Genomic DNA, 14747 nt, shown 5'->3' with positions numbered 1-14747 from the left:
TATCCCAGGGATGCAAGGATTCTTCAATATACGCAAATCAATCAATGTGATAAACCATATTAACAAATTGAAGAAGAAAAACCATATGATCATCTCAATAGATGCAGAAAAAGCTTTTGACAAAATTCAACACCCATTTCTGATAAAAACTCTCCAGAAAGTGGGCATAGAGGGAACCTACCTCAACATAATAAAGGCCATATATGACAAACCCACAGCAAACATCATTCTCAATGGTGAAAAACTGAAAGCATTTCCTCTAAGATCAGGAACGAGACAAGGATGTCCACTCTCACCACTATTATTCAACATAGTTCTGGAAGTCCTAGCCACGGCAATCAGAGAAGAAAAAGAAATAAAAGGAATACAAATTGGAAAAGAAGAAGTAAAACTGTCACTGTTTGCAGATGACATGATACTATACATAGAGAATCCTAAAACTGCCACCAGAAAACTGCTAGAGCTAATTAATGAATACGGTAAAGTTGCAGGTTACAAAATTAATGCACAGAAATCTCTTGCATTCCTATACACTAATGATGAAAAATCTGAAAGAGAAATTATGGAAACACTCCCATTTACCATTGCAACAAAAAGAATAAAATACCTAGGAATAAACCTACCTAGGGAGACAAAAGACCTGTATGCAGAAAACTATAAGACACTGATGAAAGAAATTAAAGATGATACCAACAGATGGAGAGATATACCATGTTCTTGGATTGGAAGAATCAACATTGTGAAAATGAGTATACTACCCAAAGCAATCTACAGATTCAATGCAATCCCTATCAAATTACCAATGGCATTTTTTACGGAGCTAGAACAAATCATCTTAAAATTTGTATGGAGACACAAAAGACCCCGAATAGCCAAAGCAGTCTTGAGGCAAAAAAATGGAGCTGGAGGAATCAGACTCCCTGACTTCAGACTATACTACAAAGCTACAGTAATCAAGACAATATGGTACTGGCACAAAAACAGAAACATAGATCAATGGAACAAGATAGAAAGCCCAGAGATTAACCCACGCACCTATGGTCAACTAATCTATGACAAAGGAGGCAAAGATATACAATGGAGAAAAGACAGTCTCTTCAATAAGTGGTGCTGGGAAAACTGGTCAGCTACATGTAAAAGAATGAAATTAGAATACTCCCTAACACCATACACAAAAATAAACTCAAAATGGATTAGAGACCTAAATATAAGACTGGCCACTATAAAACTCTTAGAGGAAAACATAGGAAGAACACTCTTTGACATAAATCACAGCAAGATCTTTTTCGATCCACCTCTTAGAGTAATGGAAATAAAAACAAAAATAAACAAGTGGGACCTAATGAAACTTCAAAGCTTTTGCACAGCAAAGGAAACCATAAACAAGACGAAAAGACAACCCTCAGAATGGGAGAAAATATTTGCAAATGAATCAACGGACAAAGGATTAATCTCCAAAATATATAAACAGCTCATTCAGCTCAATATCAAAGAAACAAACACCCCAATCCAAAAATGGGCAGAAGACCTAAATAGACATTTCTCCAAAGAAGACATACAGACGGCCACGAAGCACATGAAAAGATGCTCAACATCACTAATTATTAGAGAAATGCAAATCAAAACTACAATGAGGTATCACCTCACTCCTGTTAGAATGGGCATCATCAGAAAATCTACAAACAACAAATGCTGGAGAGGGTGTGGAGAAAAGGGAACCCTCTTGCACTGTTGGTGGGAATGTAAATTGATACAGCCACTATGGAGAACAATATGGAGGTTCCTTAAAAAACTAAAAATAGAATTACCATATGACCCAGCAATCCCACTACTGGGCATATACCCAGAGAAAACCGTAATTCAAAAAGACACGTGCACCCGAATGTTCATTGCAGCACTATTTACAATAGCCAGGTCATGGAAGCAACCTAAATGCCCATCAACAGACGAATGGATAAAGAAGAAGTGGTACATATATACAATGGAATATTACTCAGCCATAAAAAGGAACGAAATTGAGTCATTTGTTGAGAAGTGGATGGATCTAGAGACTGTCATACAGAGTGAAGTAAGTCAGAAAGAGAAAAACAAATATCGTATATTAATGCATGTATGTGGAACCTAGAAAAATGGTACAGATGAGCCAGTTTGCAGGGCAGAAGTTGAGACACAGATGTAGAGAATGGACATATGGACACCAAGGGGGGAAAACTGCGATGAGGTGGGGATGGTGGTGTGCTGAATTGGGCGATTGGGATTGACATGTATACACTGATGTGTATAAAACTGATGCCTAATAAGAACCTGCAGTATAAAAAAACAAACAAAACAACTAATACTAAACTTTCATTGGGTTATTTGTATGGAAATATGTTAATATAAATGTTTCAGTCATTACATGAAATTTCTAAAAATCTTATATTTGTATTTGTATGGAAATATGTATGGAAATATGTTAATATAAATGTTTCAGACATTACATGAAATTTCTAAAAATCTTATATTTGTATTTGTATGGAAATATGTATGGAAATATGTTAATATAAATGTTTCAGACATTACATGAAATTTCTAAAAATCTTATATTTGTATTTGTATGGAAATATGTATGGAAATATGTTAATATAAATGTTTCAGACATTACAGGAAACGTCTAAAAATCTTATATGTTCTGGTATAATGTTATAAGTAATAATCCTAGTTATTACTTTAAAATGTATATCTCAGAAATAACTAATTTTCTTGTCAACTGCGTTATTATGAACTTTCATCAAATCTTTAACCATGGTCATTTTTAAGTCTTTTGTCATTTACAGACAGTTCTGGGTGTACTCTGATGATTTTGCAAATATGTTCCTATAAAAGGGTTTCATCTTCAAGAAATTCATGGAAAAGACTCTGACAAGTACAGGTTTCTGGTAACTGACTGTACTGCTGAACTGAATGAATAAGCATTTTCAGAACTCTAATGAAAAACTGATGAACTCATAAAAGTGCTAACAAAAGATCAAGATGAAAAAAAAGAAATTAATTACATGGGACTGAGTGAACTGATGAGGATGAGTATAATTTTTGTGACTTTCTGTCTGAATTAAAAAAAAAAAATCCCACAAGGACTCAGAGGAAAAGAATATACAAATCAATTTTCACTGCAAAGTAAAGGAGCTGTTACAGTGGAGGATTACTGGACTGAATGTCAATATTATGACATAGTATAAGTGTGTTTCATGTTTGGTAATTGCAATCATTGTTGCTTTAAAAAAAAAAAAAAGTGGCCCCCACTCGCCGCAACTAGAGAAAGCCCTCGCACAGAAACGAAGACCCAACACAGTCAAAAATAAATAAATTAATTAATTAATTTAAAAAAAACCATTTGCCTTCACTATAAAACCATTATGGGGGACTGGGCTGGGCTGGGCTGGGCTGGGCTGGGCGGGGAGGGATGTAGCTGCAGGTAGGATGGGTCCTCGCTGCCGGCTTCGGTGAGACTCGCTCGCGTGGACCGCCCGCGGCGGGCCCGCAGTGGCCGCGGCGGCATGAAGGGCGCTCTGGGGAGTCCTGTGGCCGCGGCCGCCGCAGGCGCCGCGATGCAGGAGAGTTTCGGCTGCGTCGTGGCCAACCGCTTCCACCAGCTACTAGACGACGAGTCGGACCCGTTCGACATCCTGCGCGAGGCCGAGCGCAGACGCCAGCAGCAGCTGCAGCGCAAGAGGCACGACGAAGCGGCGGGGGCGGCGGCCGGGGCCGGCAACCGCGGCGGCAGGAGCCCGGCTGGGGCCTCGGGCCACAGAACCGGCGCGGGCGGCGGCCGGAGGGAGTCTCAGAAGGAGCGCAAGAGCCTCCCGGCCCCCGGCGCGCAGCAGCCAGACAGCCCAGGGGGCGGCCCTCAGCCGCCCGGCCAGAAGCGAACTTCCAGAAGAGGCGAGCAGCAAGGATGGAGTGAGAGCCGGGGGACAGAGGTGACGGTTGATAGAGCAGAGCGGACATCCTACAGGGAATATCGACCCTATGAGACGGAGAGGCAGGCAGACTTTACACCTGAGAAGTTTACAGATGAAAAACCAGTTGACAGGTTTGATCGAGACAGACCACTGAGAGGACGTGGAGGCCCAAGAGGGGGCATGCGAAGCAGAGGCAGAGGTAGTCCTGGGAACAGAGCTTTTGACGGTTTTGACCAAAGAGGGAAACGAGAATTTGAGAGATACAGTGGGAATGATAAAATAGCAATCAGAACTGAAGACAACATGGGTGGATATGGAGTTCGCACCTGGGGATCAGGTAAAGATACCAGTGACATGGACCCGACTGCCCCCATGGAAGAGACCACAGTGGTGGAGGAGTCCCTGGGCCCCCTGGAGGAGGAATCTCCAGCCAAAGTTCCTGAGGTGGATGTAGAAGAAGAAACTCAAGTTCAAGAGATGACCCTAGATGAGTGGAAGAATCTTCAAGAACAGACCAGACCAAAGCCTGAATTTAACATCCGGAAACCTGAGTCCACTGTCCCTTCCAAAGCAGTGGTGATACACAAGTCTAAATACAGAGATGATTTGGTAAAGGATGACTACGAGGATGATGCCCATGTTTTCCGGAAAGCGGCCAATGACATCACATCCCAGCTGGAGATTAATTTTGGTAACCTCCCTCGTCCCGGGCGCGGAGCCAGAGGTGGCACCCGGGGAGGCCGGGGAAGGATCAGAAGGGCAGAAAACTATGGACCCAGAGCAGAAGTGGTGACACAAGACGTTGCTCCAAACCCAGATGACCCTGAAGATTTTCCTGCTCTGGCTTGAGAGAGCCCTATTTCCCTGGCAACTTAAAACAGCACTGGTATACCTATAAAGAGACTTTTCTTGCTGTAGGGAAGAGAGTCAGACTCTAAGAACAATAGATGTTGCTTTTTCCCATGTAGTTTGAATTCATCGCACTTTTTTGGCCTGGGGGTGGTGTGGGAATAGGGATTTCTCCAGATGCTAGAGAGCAGCAGTTCTGGTCAGGGGTTAGTCTGGCACTTTCCCAAGAAGGTGGAGAATGGTGATTATTTTTTTATTTAAGGAATTCCAAATGTAGTTCAGAAATAATGTTTAAAATATGTACATAGAGATTGTATTGAATCTTCCACAAAAGCATGGAGAGTAAAGCAAGTTGTAAAATAGAATCTATTGAGACTACTTAGTAAGTTGTATAGATACCGGAAGGCTATGTCCTTCGGTATTAAAGGAAATACATATAACTTGGACCATTAATTTAAAGCAGTCACAGCCTAGTTTTCCGAGACCAAGAAATTAAAATACAGTTGTATTTACTATTTACTTGTAAATGTTATATTCTCCTGGAATTTTTTGGTTTTCATTTAACCAATAATTTTAATTAGCTATCGTGCAGTCACTGGTTACCACTCTGTGGAAGAGAATTAGGGAAAGTATTGATTTTTTCATGGTGATCTAAACTACCTCGTGGTTTCTGCGTGTATGTACACACACATACACACGCTTAGTATAAATGTGCATATTTAGTGTTTGGGTGGTTTTTAGGATGAGTATTAAGTAAATGATTTTTAAAATAATGTTATTGGGCTCTGAGAGAAGATGGCGGAAGAGTAAGACGCGGAGATCACATTCCTTCCCACAGATACAGTAGAAATACTCCTACACGTGGAACTGCTCCTACAGAACACCCACTGAACACTGGCAGAAAACGTCCGACCTCCAAAAAGGCAAGAAACTCCCCCCGTACTTGGGTAGGGCAAAAGAAAAAAGAAATAACAGAGACAAAAGAATAGGGACGGCACCTGCACCAGTGGGAGGGAGCCGTGAAGGAGGAAAGGTTTCCACGCACTAGGAGCCCCTTCGCGGGCGGAGACTGCGGGGGGCGGAGGGGGGAAGCTTCAGAGCCTTGGAGGAGAGCGCAGCCACAGAGGTGCGGAGGGCAAAGCGGAGAGGTTCCCGCACAGAGGCTCGGCGCCGAGCAGCACTCACCAGCCCGAGAGGCTTGTCTGCTTAGCCGCCGGGGCGGGCGGGGCTGGGAGCTGAGGCTCGGGCTTCGGTCGGATCGCAGGGAGAGGACTGGGGCTGGCAGCGTGAACACAGCCTGAAGGGGTTAGCGCACCACAGCTAGCCGGGAGGGAGTCCGGGGGAAAAGTCTGCAGCTGCCGAAGAGGCAAGAGACTTTTTCTTGCCTCTTTGTTTCGCGGCGGGCAAGGAGAGGGGATTCAGAGCGCCGCCTAAATGAACTCCAGAGAAGGGCGCGAGCCGCGGCTATCAGCGCGGATCCCACAGCAACAGGGGCGCAGAGGGAAAATCGGAGAGACTCCCGCACAGAGGCTCGGCGCCGAGCGGCGCTCACCAGCCCGAGAGGCTTGTCTGCTCCCCCGCCGGGGCGGGCAGGGCTGGGAGCTGAGGCTCGGGCTGCGGTCGGATCGCAGGGAGAGGACTGGGGCTGGCGGCGTGAACACAGCCTGAAGGGGTTGGCGCACCACAGCTAGCCGGGAGGGAGACCGGGAAAAGGTCTGCAGCTGCCGAAGAGGCAAGAGACTTTTTCTTGCCTCTTTGTTTCGCTGCGCGCAAGGAGAGGGGATTCAGAGCGCCACCTAAATGAACTCCAGGGAAGGGCGCAAGCCACGGCGATCAGCGCGGACCCCAGAGACGGGCGTGAGACGCTGGGGCTGCTGCTGCCGCCTCCAAAAAGCCTGTGTGTGAGCACAGGTCACTCTCCACACCTCCCCTCCCGGGAGCCTGTGCAGCCCGCCACTGCCAGGGTCCCGGGATCCGGGGACAACATCCCCGGGAGAACGCACTGCGCGCCTCGAGCTGGTGCAACGTCACACCGGCCTCGGCCGCCGCAGGCTCGCCCCGCCTCCTCTGTACCCCTCCCTCCCCGCGGCCTGGGTGAGCCAGAGCCCCCGAAGCAGCTGCTCCTTTAACCCCGTCCTGTCTGGGCGGGGAACAGACGCCCTCAGGCGACCTACACGCAGAGGCGGGTCCAAATCCAAAGCTGATCTCCAGGAGCTGTGCGAACAGGGAAGAGAAGGGGAAATCTCTCCCAGCAGCCTCAGAAGCAGCGGATTAAAACTCCACAAACAACTTGATGTGCCTGCAACTGTTGAATACCTGAATAGACAACGAATCAGCCCAAATTCAGGAGGGGGACTCTGGGAGCAGGAGATACTAATTTTTCCCCTTTTCCTTTTTTTTGTGAGTGTATATGTATATGCTTCTGGGTGAGATTTTGTCTGTATAGCTTTGCTTTACAATAGCTTTATTTTACTTCACTATATTATAGCCTCTTTCTTTCTTTCTTTCTATTTTTTCTCCCTTTTACTCTGAGCCGTGTGGACGAAAGGCTCTTGGTGCTCCAGCCAGGCATCAGGGCCGTGCCTCTGAGGTGGGAGAGCCAACTTCAGAACACTGGTCCACAAGAGACCTCCCAGCTCCACGTAATACCAAACGGCAAAAATCTCCCAGAGATCTCCATCTCAACATCAAGACCCAGCTTCACTCGACGACCAGCAAGCTACAGTGCTGGACATCCTATGCCAAACAACTAGCTAGACAGGAACACAACCCCATCCATTGGCAGAGAGGCTGCCTAAAATCATAATAAGGCCACAGACACCACAAAATACACCACCAGACGTGGACGTGCCCACCAGAAAGACAAGATCTAGCCTCATCCACCAGAACTCAGGCACTAGTTCCCTCCACCAGGAAGCCTACACAACCCACTGAACCAACCTTAGCCGCTGGGGACAGATACCAAAAACAACGGGAACTACGAAACTGCAGCCTGTGAAAAGGAGACCCCAAACACAGTAAGATAGGCAAAATGAGATGACAGAAAAACACACAGCAGATGAAGGAGCAGGCTCAAAACACACTGGACTTAACAAATGAAGAGGAAATAGGTAGTCTACCTGAAAAAGAATTCAGAATAATGATAGTAAGGATGATCCAAAATCTTGGAAACAGAATAGACAAAATGCAAGAAACATTTAACAAGGATGTAGAAGAACTAAAGAGGAACCAAGCAATGATGAAAAACACAATAAATGAAATTAAAAATACTCTAGATGGGATCAATAGTAGAATAACTGAGGCAGAAGAAAGGATAAGTGACCTGGAAGATAAAATGGTGGAAATAACTACTACAGAGCAGGATAAAGAAAAAAGAATGAAAAGAACTGAGGACAGTCTCAGGGACCTCTGGGACAACATTAAACGCTCCAACATTCGAATTATAGGGGTACCAGAAGAAGAAGAGAAAAAGAAAGGGACTGAGAAAATTTTTGAAGAGATTATAGTTGAAAACTTCCCTAATATGGGAAAGGAAATAGTTAATCAAGTCCTGGAAGCACAGAGAGTCCCATACAGGATAAACCCAAGGAGGAACACGCCAAGACACATATTAATCAAACTGTCAAAAATTAAATATAAGGAAAACATATTAAAGGCAGCAAGGGAAAAAAAACAAATAACACACAAGGGAATCCCCATAAGGTTAACATCTGATCTCTCAGCAGAAACTCTGCAAGCCAGAAGGGAGTGGCAGGATATACTTAAAGTCATGAAGGAGAAAAACCTACAACCAAGATTACTCTACCCAGCAAGGATCTCATTCAGATGTGATGGAGAAATTAAAACCTTTACAGACAAGCAAAAGCTGAGAGAGTTCAGCACCACCAAACCAGCTTTACAACAAATGCTAAAGGAACTTCTCTAGGCAAGAAACACAAGAGAAGGAAAACACCTACAATAACAAACCCAATACATTTAAGAAAATGGGAATAGGAACATACATATCGATAATTACCTTGAATGTAAATGGATTAAATGCTCCCACCAAAAGACACAGGCTGGCTGAATGGATACAAAAACAAGACCCATACATATGCTGTCTACAAGAGACCCACTTCAGACCTAGGGACACATACAGACTGAAAGTGAGGGGATGGAAAAAGATATTCCATGCAAATGGAAATCAAAAGAAAGCTGGAGTAGCAATTCTCATATCAGACAAAATAGACTTTAAAATAAAGACTATTACAAGAGACAAAGAAGGACACTATATAATGATCAAGGGATCGATCCAAGAGGAAGGTATAACAATTGTAAATATTTATGCACCCAACATAGGAGCACCTCAATACATAAGGCAAATACTAACAGCCATAAAAGGGGAAATTGACAGCAACACAATCATAGTAGGGGACTTTAACACCCCACTTTCACCAATGGACAGATCATCCAAAATGAAAATAAATAAGGAAACACAAGCTTTAAATGATACATTAAACAATATGGACTTAATTGATATTTATAGGACATTCCACCCAAAAACAACAGAATACACATTTTTCTCAACTGCTCATGGAACATTCTCCAGGATAGATCATATCTTGGGTCACAAATCAAGCCTTGGTAAATTTAAGAAAATTGAAATCGTATCAAGTATCTTTTCCGACCACAACGCTATGAGACTAGATATCAATTACAGGAAAAGATCTGTAAAAAATACAAACACATGGAGACTACACAATACATTACTTAATAACGAAGTGATTACTGAAGAAATCAAAGGGGAAATCAAAAAATACCTAGAAACAAATGACAATGGAGACACGACGACCCAAAACCTATGGGACACAGCAAAAGCAGTGCTAAGAGGGAAGTTTATAGCAATACAAGCCTACCTCAAGAAACAGGCAACATCTCGAATAAACAACCTAACCTAGCACCTAAAGCAATTAGAGAAAGAAGAACAAAAAAACCCCAAAGCCAGCAGAAGGAAAGAAATTATAAAGATCAGGTCAGAAATAAATGAAAAAGAAATGAAGGAAACAATAGCAAAAATCAATGAAACTAAAAGCTGGTTCTTTGAGAAGATAAACAAAATTGATAAACCATTAGCCAGACTCATCAAGAGAAAAAGGGAGAAGACTCAGATCAATAGAATTAGAAATGAAAAAGGAGAAGTAACCACTGACACTGCAGAAATACAAAAGATCATGAGAGATTACTACAAGCAACTATATGCCAATAAAATGGACAACCTGGAAGAAATGGACAGATTCTTAGAAATGCACAAACTGCCGAGACTGAACCAGGAAGAAATAGAAAATATGAACAGACCAATCACAAGCACTGAAATTGAAACTGTGATTAAAAACCTTCCAACAAACAAAAGCCCAGGACCAGATGGCTTCACAGGCGAATTCTATCAAACATTTAGAGAAGAGCTAACACCTATCCTTCTCAAACTCTTCCAAAATATTGCAGAGGGAGGAACACTCCCAAATTCATTCTACGAGGCCACCATCACCCTGATACCAAAACCAGACAAAGATGTCACAAAGAAAGAAAACTACAGGCCAATATCACTGATGAACATAGATGCAAAAATCCTCAACAAAATACTAGCAAACAGAATCCAACAGCACATTAAAAGGATCATACACCATGATCAAGTGGGGTTTATCCCAGGAATGCAAGGATTCTTCAATATACGCAAATCAATCAATGTGATAAACCATATTAACAAATTGAAGGAGAAAAACCATATGATCATCTCAATAGATGCAGAGAAAGCTTTTGACAAAATTCAACACCCATTTATGATAAAAGCCCTGCAGAAAGTAGGCATAGAGGGAACTTTCCTCAACATAATAAAGGCCATATATGACAAACCCACAGCCAACATTGTCCTCAATGGTGAAAAACTGAAACCATTTCCACTAAGATCAGGAACAAGACAAGGTTGCCCACTCTCACCACTATTATTCAACATAGTTCTGGAAGTCCTAGCCACAGCAATCAGGGAAGACAAAGAAATAAAAGGAATCCAAATCGGAAAAGAGGAAGTAAAGCTGTCACTATTTGCAGATGACATGATACTATACATAGAGAATCCTAAAGATGCTACCAGAAAACTCCTAGAGCTAATCAATGAATTTGGTAAAGTAGCAGGATACAAAATTAATGCACAGAAATCTCTTGCATTTCTATACACTAATGACGAAAAATCTGAAAGTGAAATTAAGAACACACTCCCATTTACCATTGCAACAAAAAGAATAAAATATCTAGGAATAAACCTACCTAAGGAGACAAAAGACCTGTATGCAGAAAATTATAAGACACTGATGAAAGAAATTAAAGATGATACAAATAGATGGAGAGATATACCATGTTCCTGGATTGGAAGAATCAACATTGTGAAAATGTCTCTACTACCCAAAGCAATCTACAGATTCAATGCAATCCCTATCAAACTACCACTGGCATTTTTCACAGAACTAGAACAAAAAATTTCACAATTTGTATGGAAACACAAAAGACCCCGAATAGCCAAAGCCATCTTGAGAACGAAAAATGGAGCTGGGGGAATCAGGCTCCCTGACTTCAGACTATATTACAAAGCTTCAGTAATCAAGACAGTTTGGTATTGGCACAAAAACAGAAATATAGATCAATGGAACAGGATAGAAAGCCCAGAGATAAACCCACACACATATGGTCAACTTATCTTTGATAAAGGAGGCAAGCATATACAGTGGAGAAAAGACAGCCTCTTCAATAAGTGGTGCTGGGAAAATTGGACAGGAACATGTAAAAGTATGAAATTAGAACACTCCCTGACACCATGCACAAAAATAAACTCCAAATGGATTAAAGACCTAAGTGTAAGGGCAGACACTATCAAACTCTTAGAGGAAAACATAGGCAGAACACTCTATGACATACATCACAGCAAGATTCTTTTTGACCCAGCTCCCAGAGAAATGGAAATAAGAACACAAATAAACAAATGGGACCTAATGAAACTGAAAAGCTTTTGCACAGCAAAGGAAACCATAAACAAGACCAAAAGACAACCCTCAGAATGGGAGAAAATATTTGCAAATGAAGCAACTGACAAAGGATTAATCTCCAAGATTTACAAGCAGCTCATGCAGCTCAATAACAAAAAAACGAACAACCCAATCCAAAAATGGGCAGAAGATCTAAATAGACATTTCTCCAAAGAAGATATACAGATGGCCTACAGACACATGAAAGAATGCTCAACATCATTAATCATTAGAGAAATGCAAATCAAAACTACAATGAGATATCATCTCACACCGGTCAGAATGGCCATCATCAAAAAATCTAGAAACAATAAATGCTGGAGAGGGTGTGGAGGAAAGGGAACACTCTTGCACTGTTGGTGGGAATGTAAATTGATACAGCCACTATGGAGAACAGTATGGAGGTTCCTTAAAAAACTACAAATAGAACTACCATACGACCCAGCAATCCCACTACTGGGCATATACCCTGAGAAAACCATAGGTCAAAAAGAGTCATGTACCAAAATGTTCATTGCAGCTCTATTTACAATAGCCAGGACATGGAGGCAACCTAAATGTCCATTGACAGATGAATGGATAAAGAAGATGTGGCACATATATACAATGGAATATTACTCAGCCATAAAAAGAAATGAAATGGAGGTATTTGTAATGAGGTGGATGGAGTTAGAGTCTGTCATACAGAGTGAAGTAAGTCAGAAAGAGAAAAACAAATACAGTATGCTAACACATATATATGGAATCTAAGGGAAAAAAAAAAAAAGGCCATGAAGAACCTAGTGGCAAGACGGGAATAAAGACACAGACCTACTAGAGAATGGACTTGAGGATATGGGGAGGGGGTGGGGTGAGATGTGACAGGGTAAGAGAGTGTCATGGACATATATACACTACCAAATGTAAAATAGATAGCTAGTGGGAAGCAGTCGCATAGCACAGGGAGATCAGCTCGGTGCTTTGTGACCACCTAGAGGGGTGGGATGGGGAGGGTGGGAGGGAGGGAGATGCAAGAGGGAAGAGAAATGGGAACATATTGTATATGTATAACAGATTCACTTTGTTATAAAGCAGATGCTAACACACTATTGTAAGGCAATTATACTTCAATAAAGATGTTTGAAAAAAAAAAAAATAATAATGTTATTTAACCCACCAATCAAATGAAAAGGGGTGCAGGCAAGAGTATTGCAACTTAACACCACATGCTTTTCTCCCTCAGAGCTAGTGTCAGAATTCAACACCTGTGACAAAGGCCCTCTGTCCCTGTCCTGAGCAAGACTTATAAATCACTAATATTTATTGAACACCTATGTTTAGTTTTTCTCACTTGGCCCTTGCACCAGTTCGAGTTCCTATTTCTTGCCTTTGGAGAATTTTGGGGTTAGGGTCTTCCTCAGAGGTTCAATAACTCCCTGAGTCCCACCCTAACCAGCAGGGCTGAGACCTGGAGGCCCATGTTCTCTCAGCCCAGCTGCCTGCAGGGTGGTGCCCAGGGTGGCAGCCAGGGCAGAGGCATCTGTAACAGCCACTGGAAGCTCGGGTGACACTCTTCCCACTTTACTGAAGAAACTGGGTAACATTTGCTGGTTGTCACACAGTTAATATGCTTATGTGGGAATCTGAACCTTGGTCTCAGGATCTGTGCTTTTTTTTGCCTTGCTATACTAAGATGGCAGTTCTGAACTTGAACCCAAGTGTAAATAAAGGTTGGTATTCCCTCAAAAAAAAAAAAAAACCATTATGATTTGATGGATGGGGAATGAACTACTCCTACAACAGCTGCTGTACTCATTAATTACTCAAGTAGACTGTGAGGAAACAACATTCTGCTCAGGTATTTAGCCTGTTACTTTTGCAAAACAACTTAGCACACCCTTTGCATGCCTTTTGTGGTCTCATTTTATTGTGTGTAAGTCAGCCTCAAAATTAATACAAAGTAGGTGTGCAAGTTAGAGACTGCCAAATTGATTTCAAGGTTGGTCTCGAAATTGTTTTTTAAAGTATTTTGGTGTATACACCCCCTCTAGACCTTCCAGAATACAAATGTTCAATTCAGCAAATTATACCTCTCCTAGAGCCAATTGTTGACACCATACTCTTTATCCCCAAAGACCTATGAATTATTTTTTTAATGAAAGGAAAAAAGAAAGAACATAATGGACCATGTTAACATTTCTTGGGTTTAAGAAGTAATTTGAGTTATTTTGAATATTCCTGTTGGATGGTATGGCAGACACTGTTCATGAACTATACAGCACGTGAGACAGTCAGATCATCCTTGCTCCTAGTTCATGAATAGTGAGGCTTATCATTTTCAATAGACATTTGAACTGTTTTCTGATTTTCACTATTACAAACTGCACTGCTATGAACATTCCTAGACTTCCTTCACATGTCTCTCAGTGCAAATGTGCAAGAATTTCTCTAGGAGTGGGACTGATGAATCATGGGGTATTTTTATTACTTTTCTTCAATTTCAAAATGGTTATACCAATTTACAACCCCACCCACAGTCTTAAGTATTCCTCTTGCTTCATATTCTCACCAACACTACTTATTGTTAGAGTTTTTTATTTTTGCCAGTCTCATGGGTGGGGTGACATGGTACTACATTATGATTTAATTCGCATTTCCTTAACTACTGAGGTAGAACCTTTTTTTAATAGGTTAATTTGCTATTCAGCCTTCTCTTTCTGTGAAATGCCTGTTCAAGTTTTTGCCCATTTCTCTATGAATTTTTTTTCTAACTGATATGTAGAAGTTACGTATATATCCTGGATACTGACTTTTTGTCAGTTTTTCCAGTTGCAAATGTCTTCTCCCAGTTTGTGCCTTGTATTTTCACTCTTTGTGCTGTCTTTGGTAAATAGAAATTCTTAATTTTAATATAGCTGAGGTTATG

At 42.0% G+C, this 14747-nt stretch overlaps 1 protein-coding gene across 1 annotated transcript; it reads left to right on the top strand.

The window, feature by feature from the left end:
• Positions 1 to 3473: 3473 nt before the first annotated feature.
• Positions 3474 to 5047, top strand: LOC130708443 (intracellular hyaluronan-binding protein 4-like). Its single transcript, XM_057548742.1, has one exon. It carries the CDS (start codon positions 3537 to 3539, stop codon positions 4788 to 4790), a length of 1254 nt encoding a protein of 417 aa, XP_057404725.1. The 5' UTR covers positions 3474 to 3536; the 3' UTR covers positions 4791 to 5047.
• Positions 5048 to 14747: the final 9700 nt, after the last annotated feature.

The sequence above is a fragment of the Balaenoptera acutorostrata genome, chromosome 6 (assembly GCF_949987535.1).
Source record: "Balaenoptera acutorostrata chromosome 6, mBalAcu1.1, whole genome shotgun sequence".
NCBI lineage: Eukaryota > Metazoa > Chordata > Mammalia > Artiodactyla > Balaenopteridae > Balaenoptera > Balaenoptera acutorostrata.
Note: the sequence above shows the minus strand (reverse complement) of the source record. Positions and strands in the feature narration are given on the sequence as shown.

Excerpts from the sequence above, each read along its gene's own strand:
- LOC130708443 (XM_057548742.1), top strand. The coding sequence starts at position 3,537 with ATGAAGGGCGCTCTGGGGAGTCCTGTGGCCGCGGCCGCCGCAGGCGCC.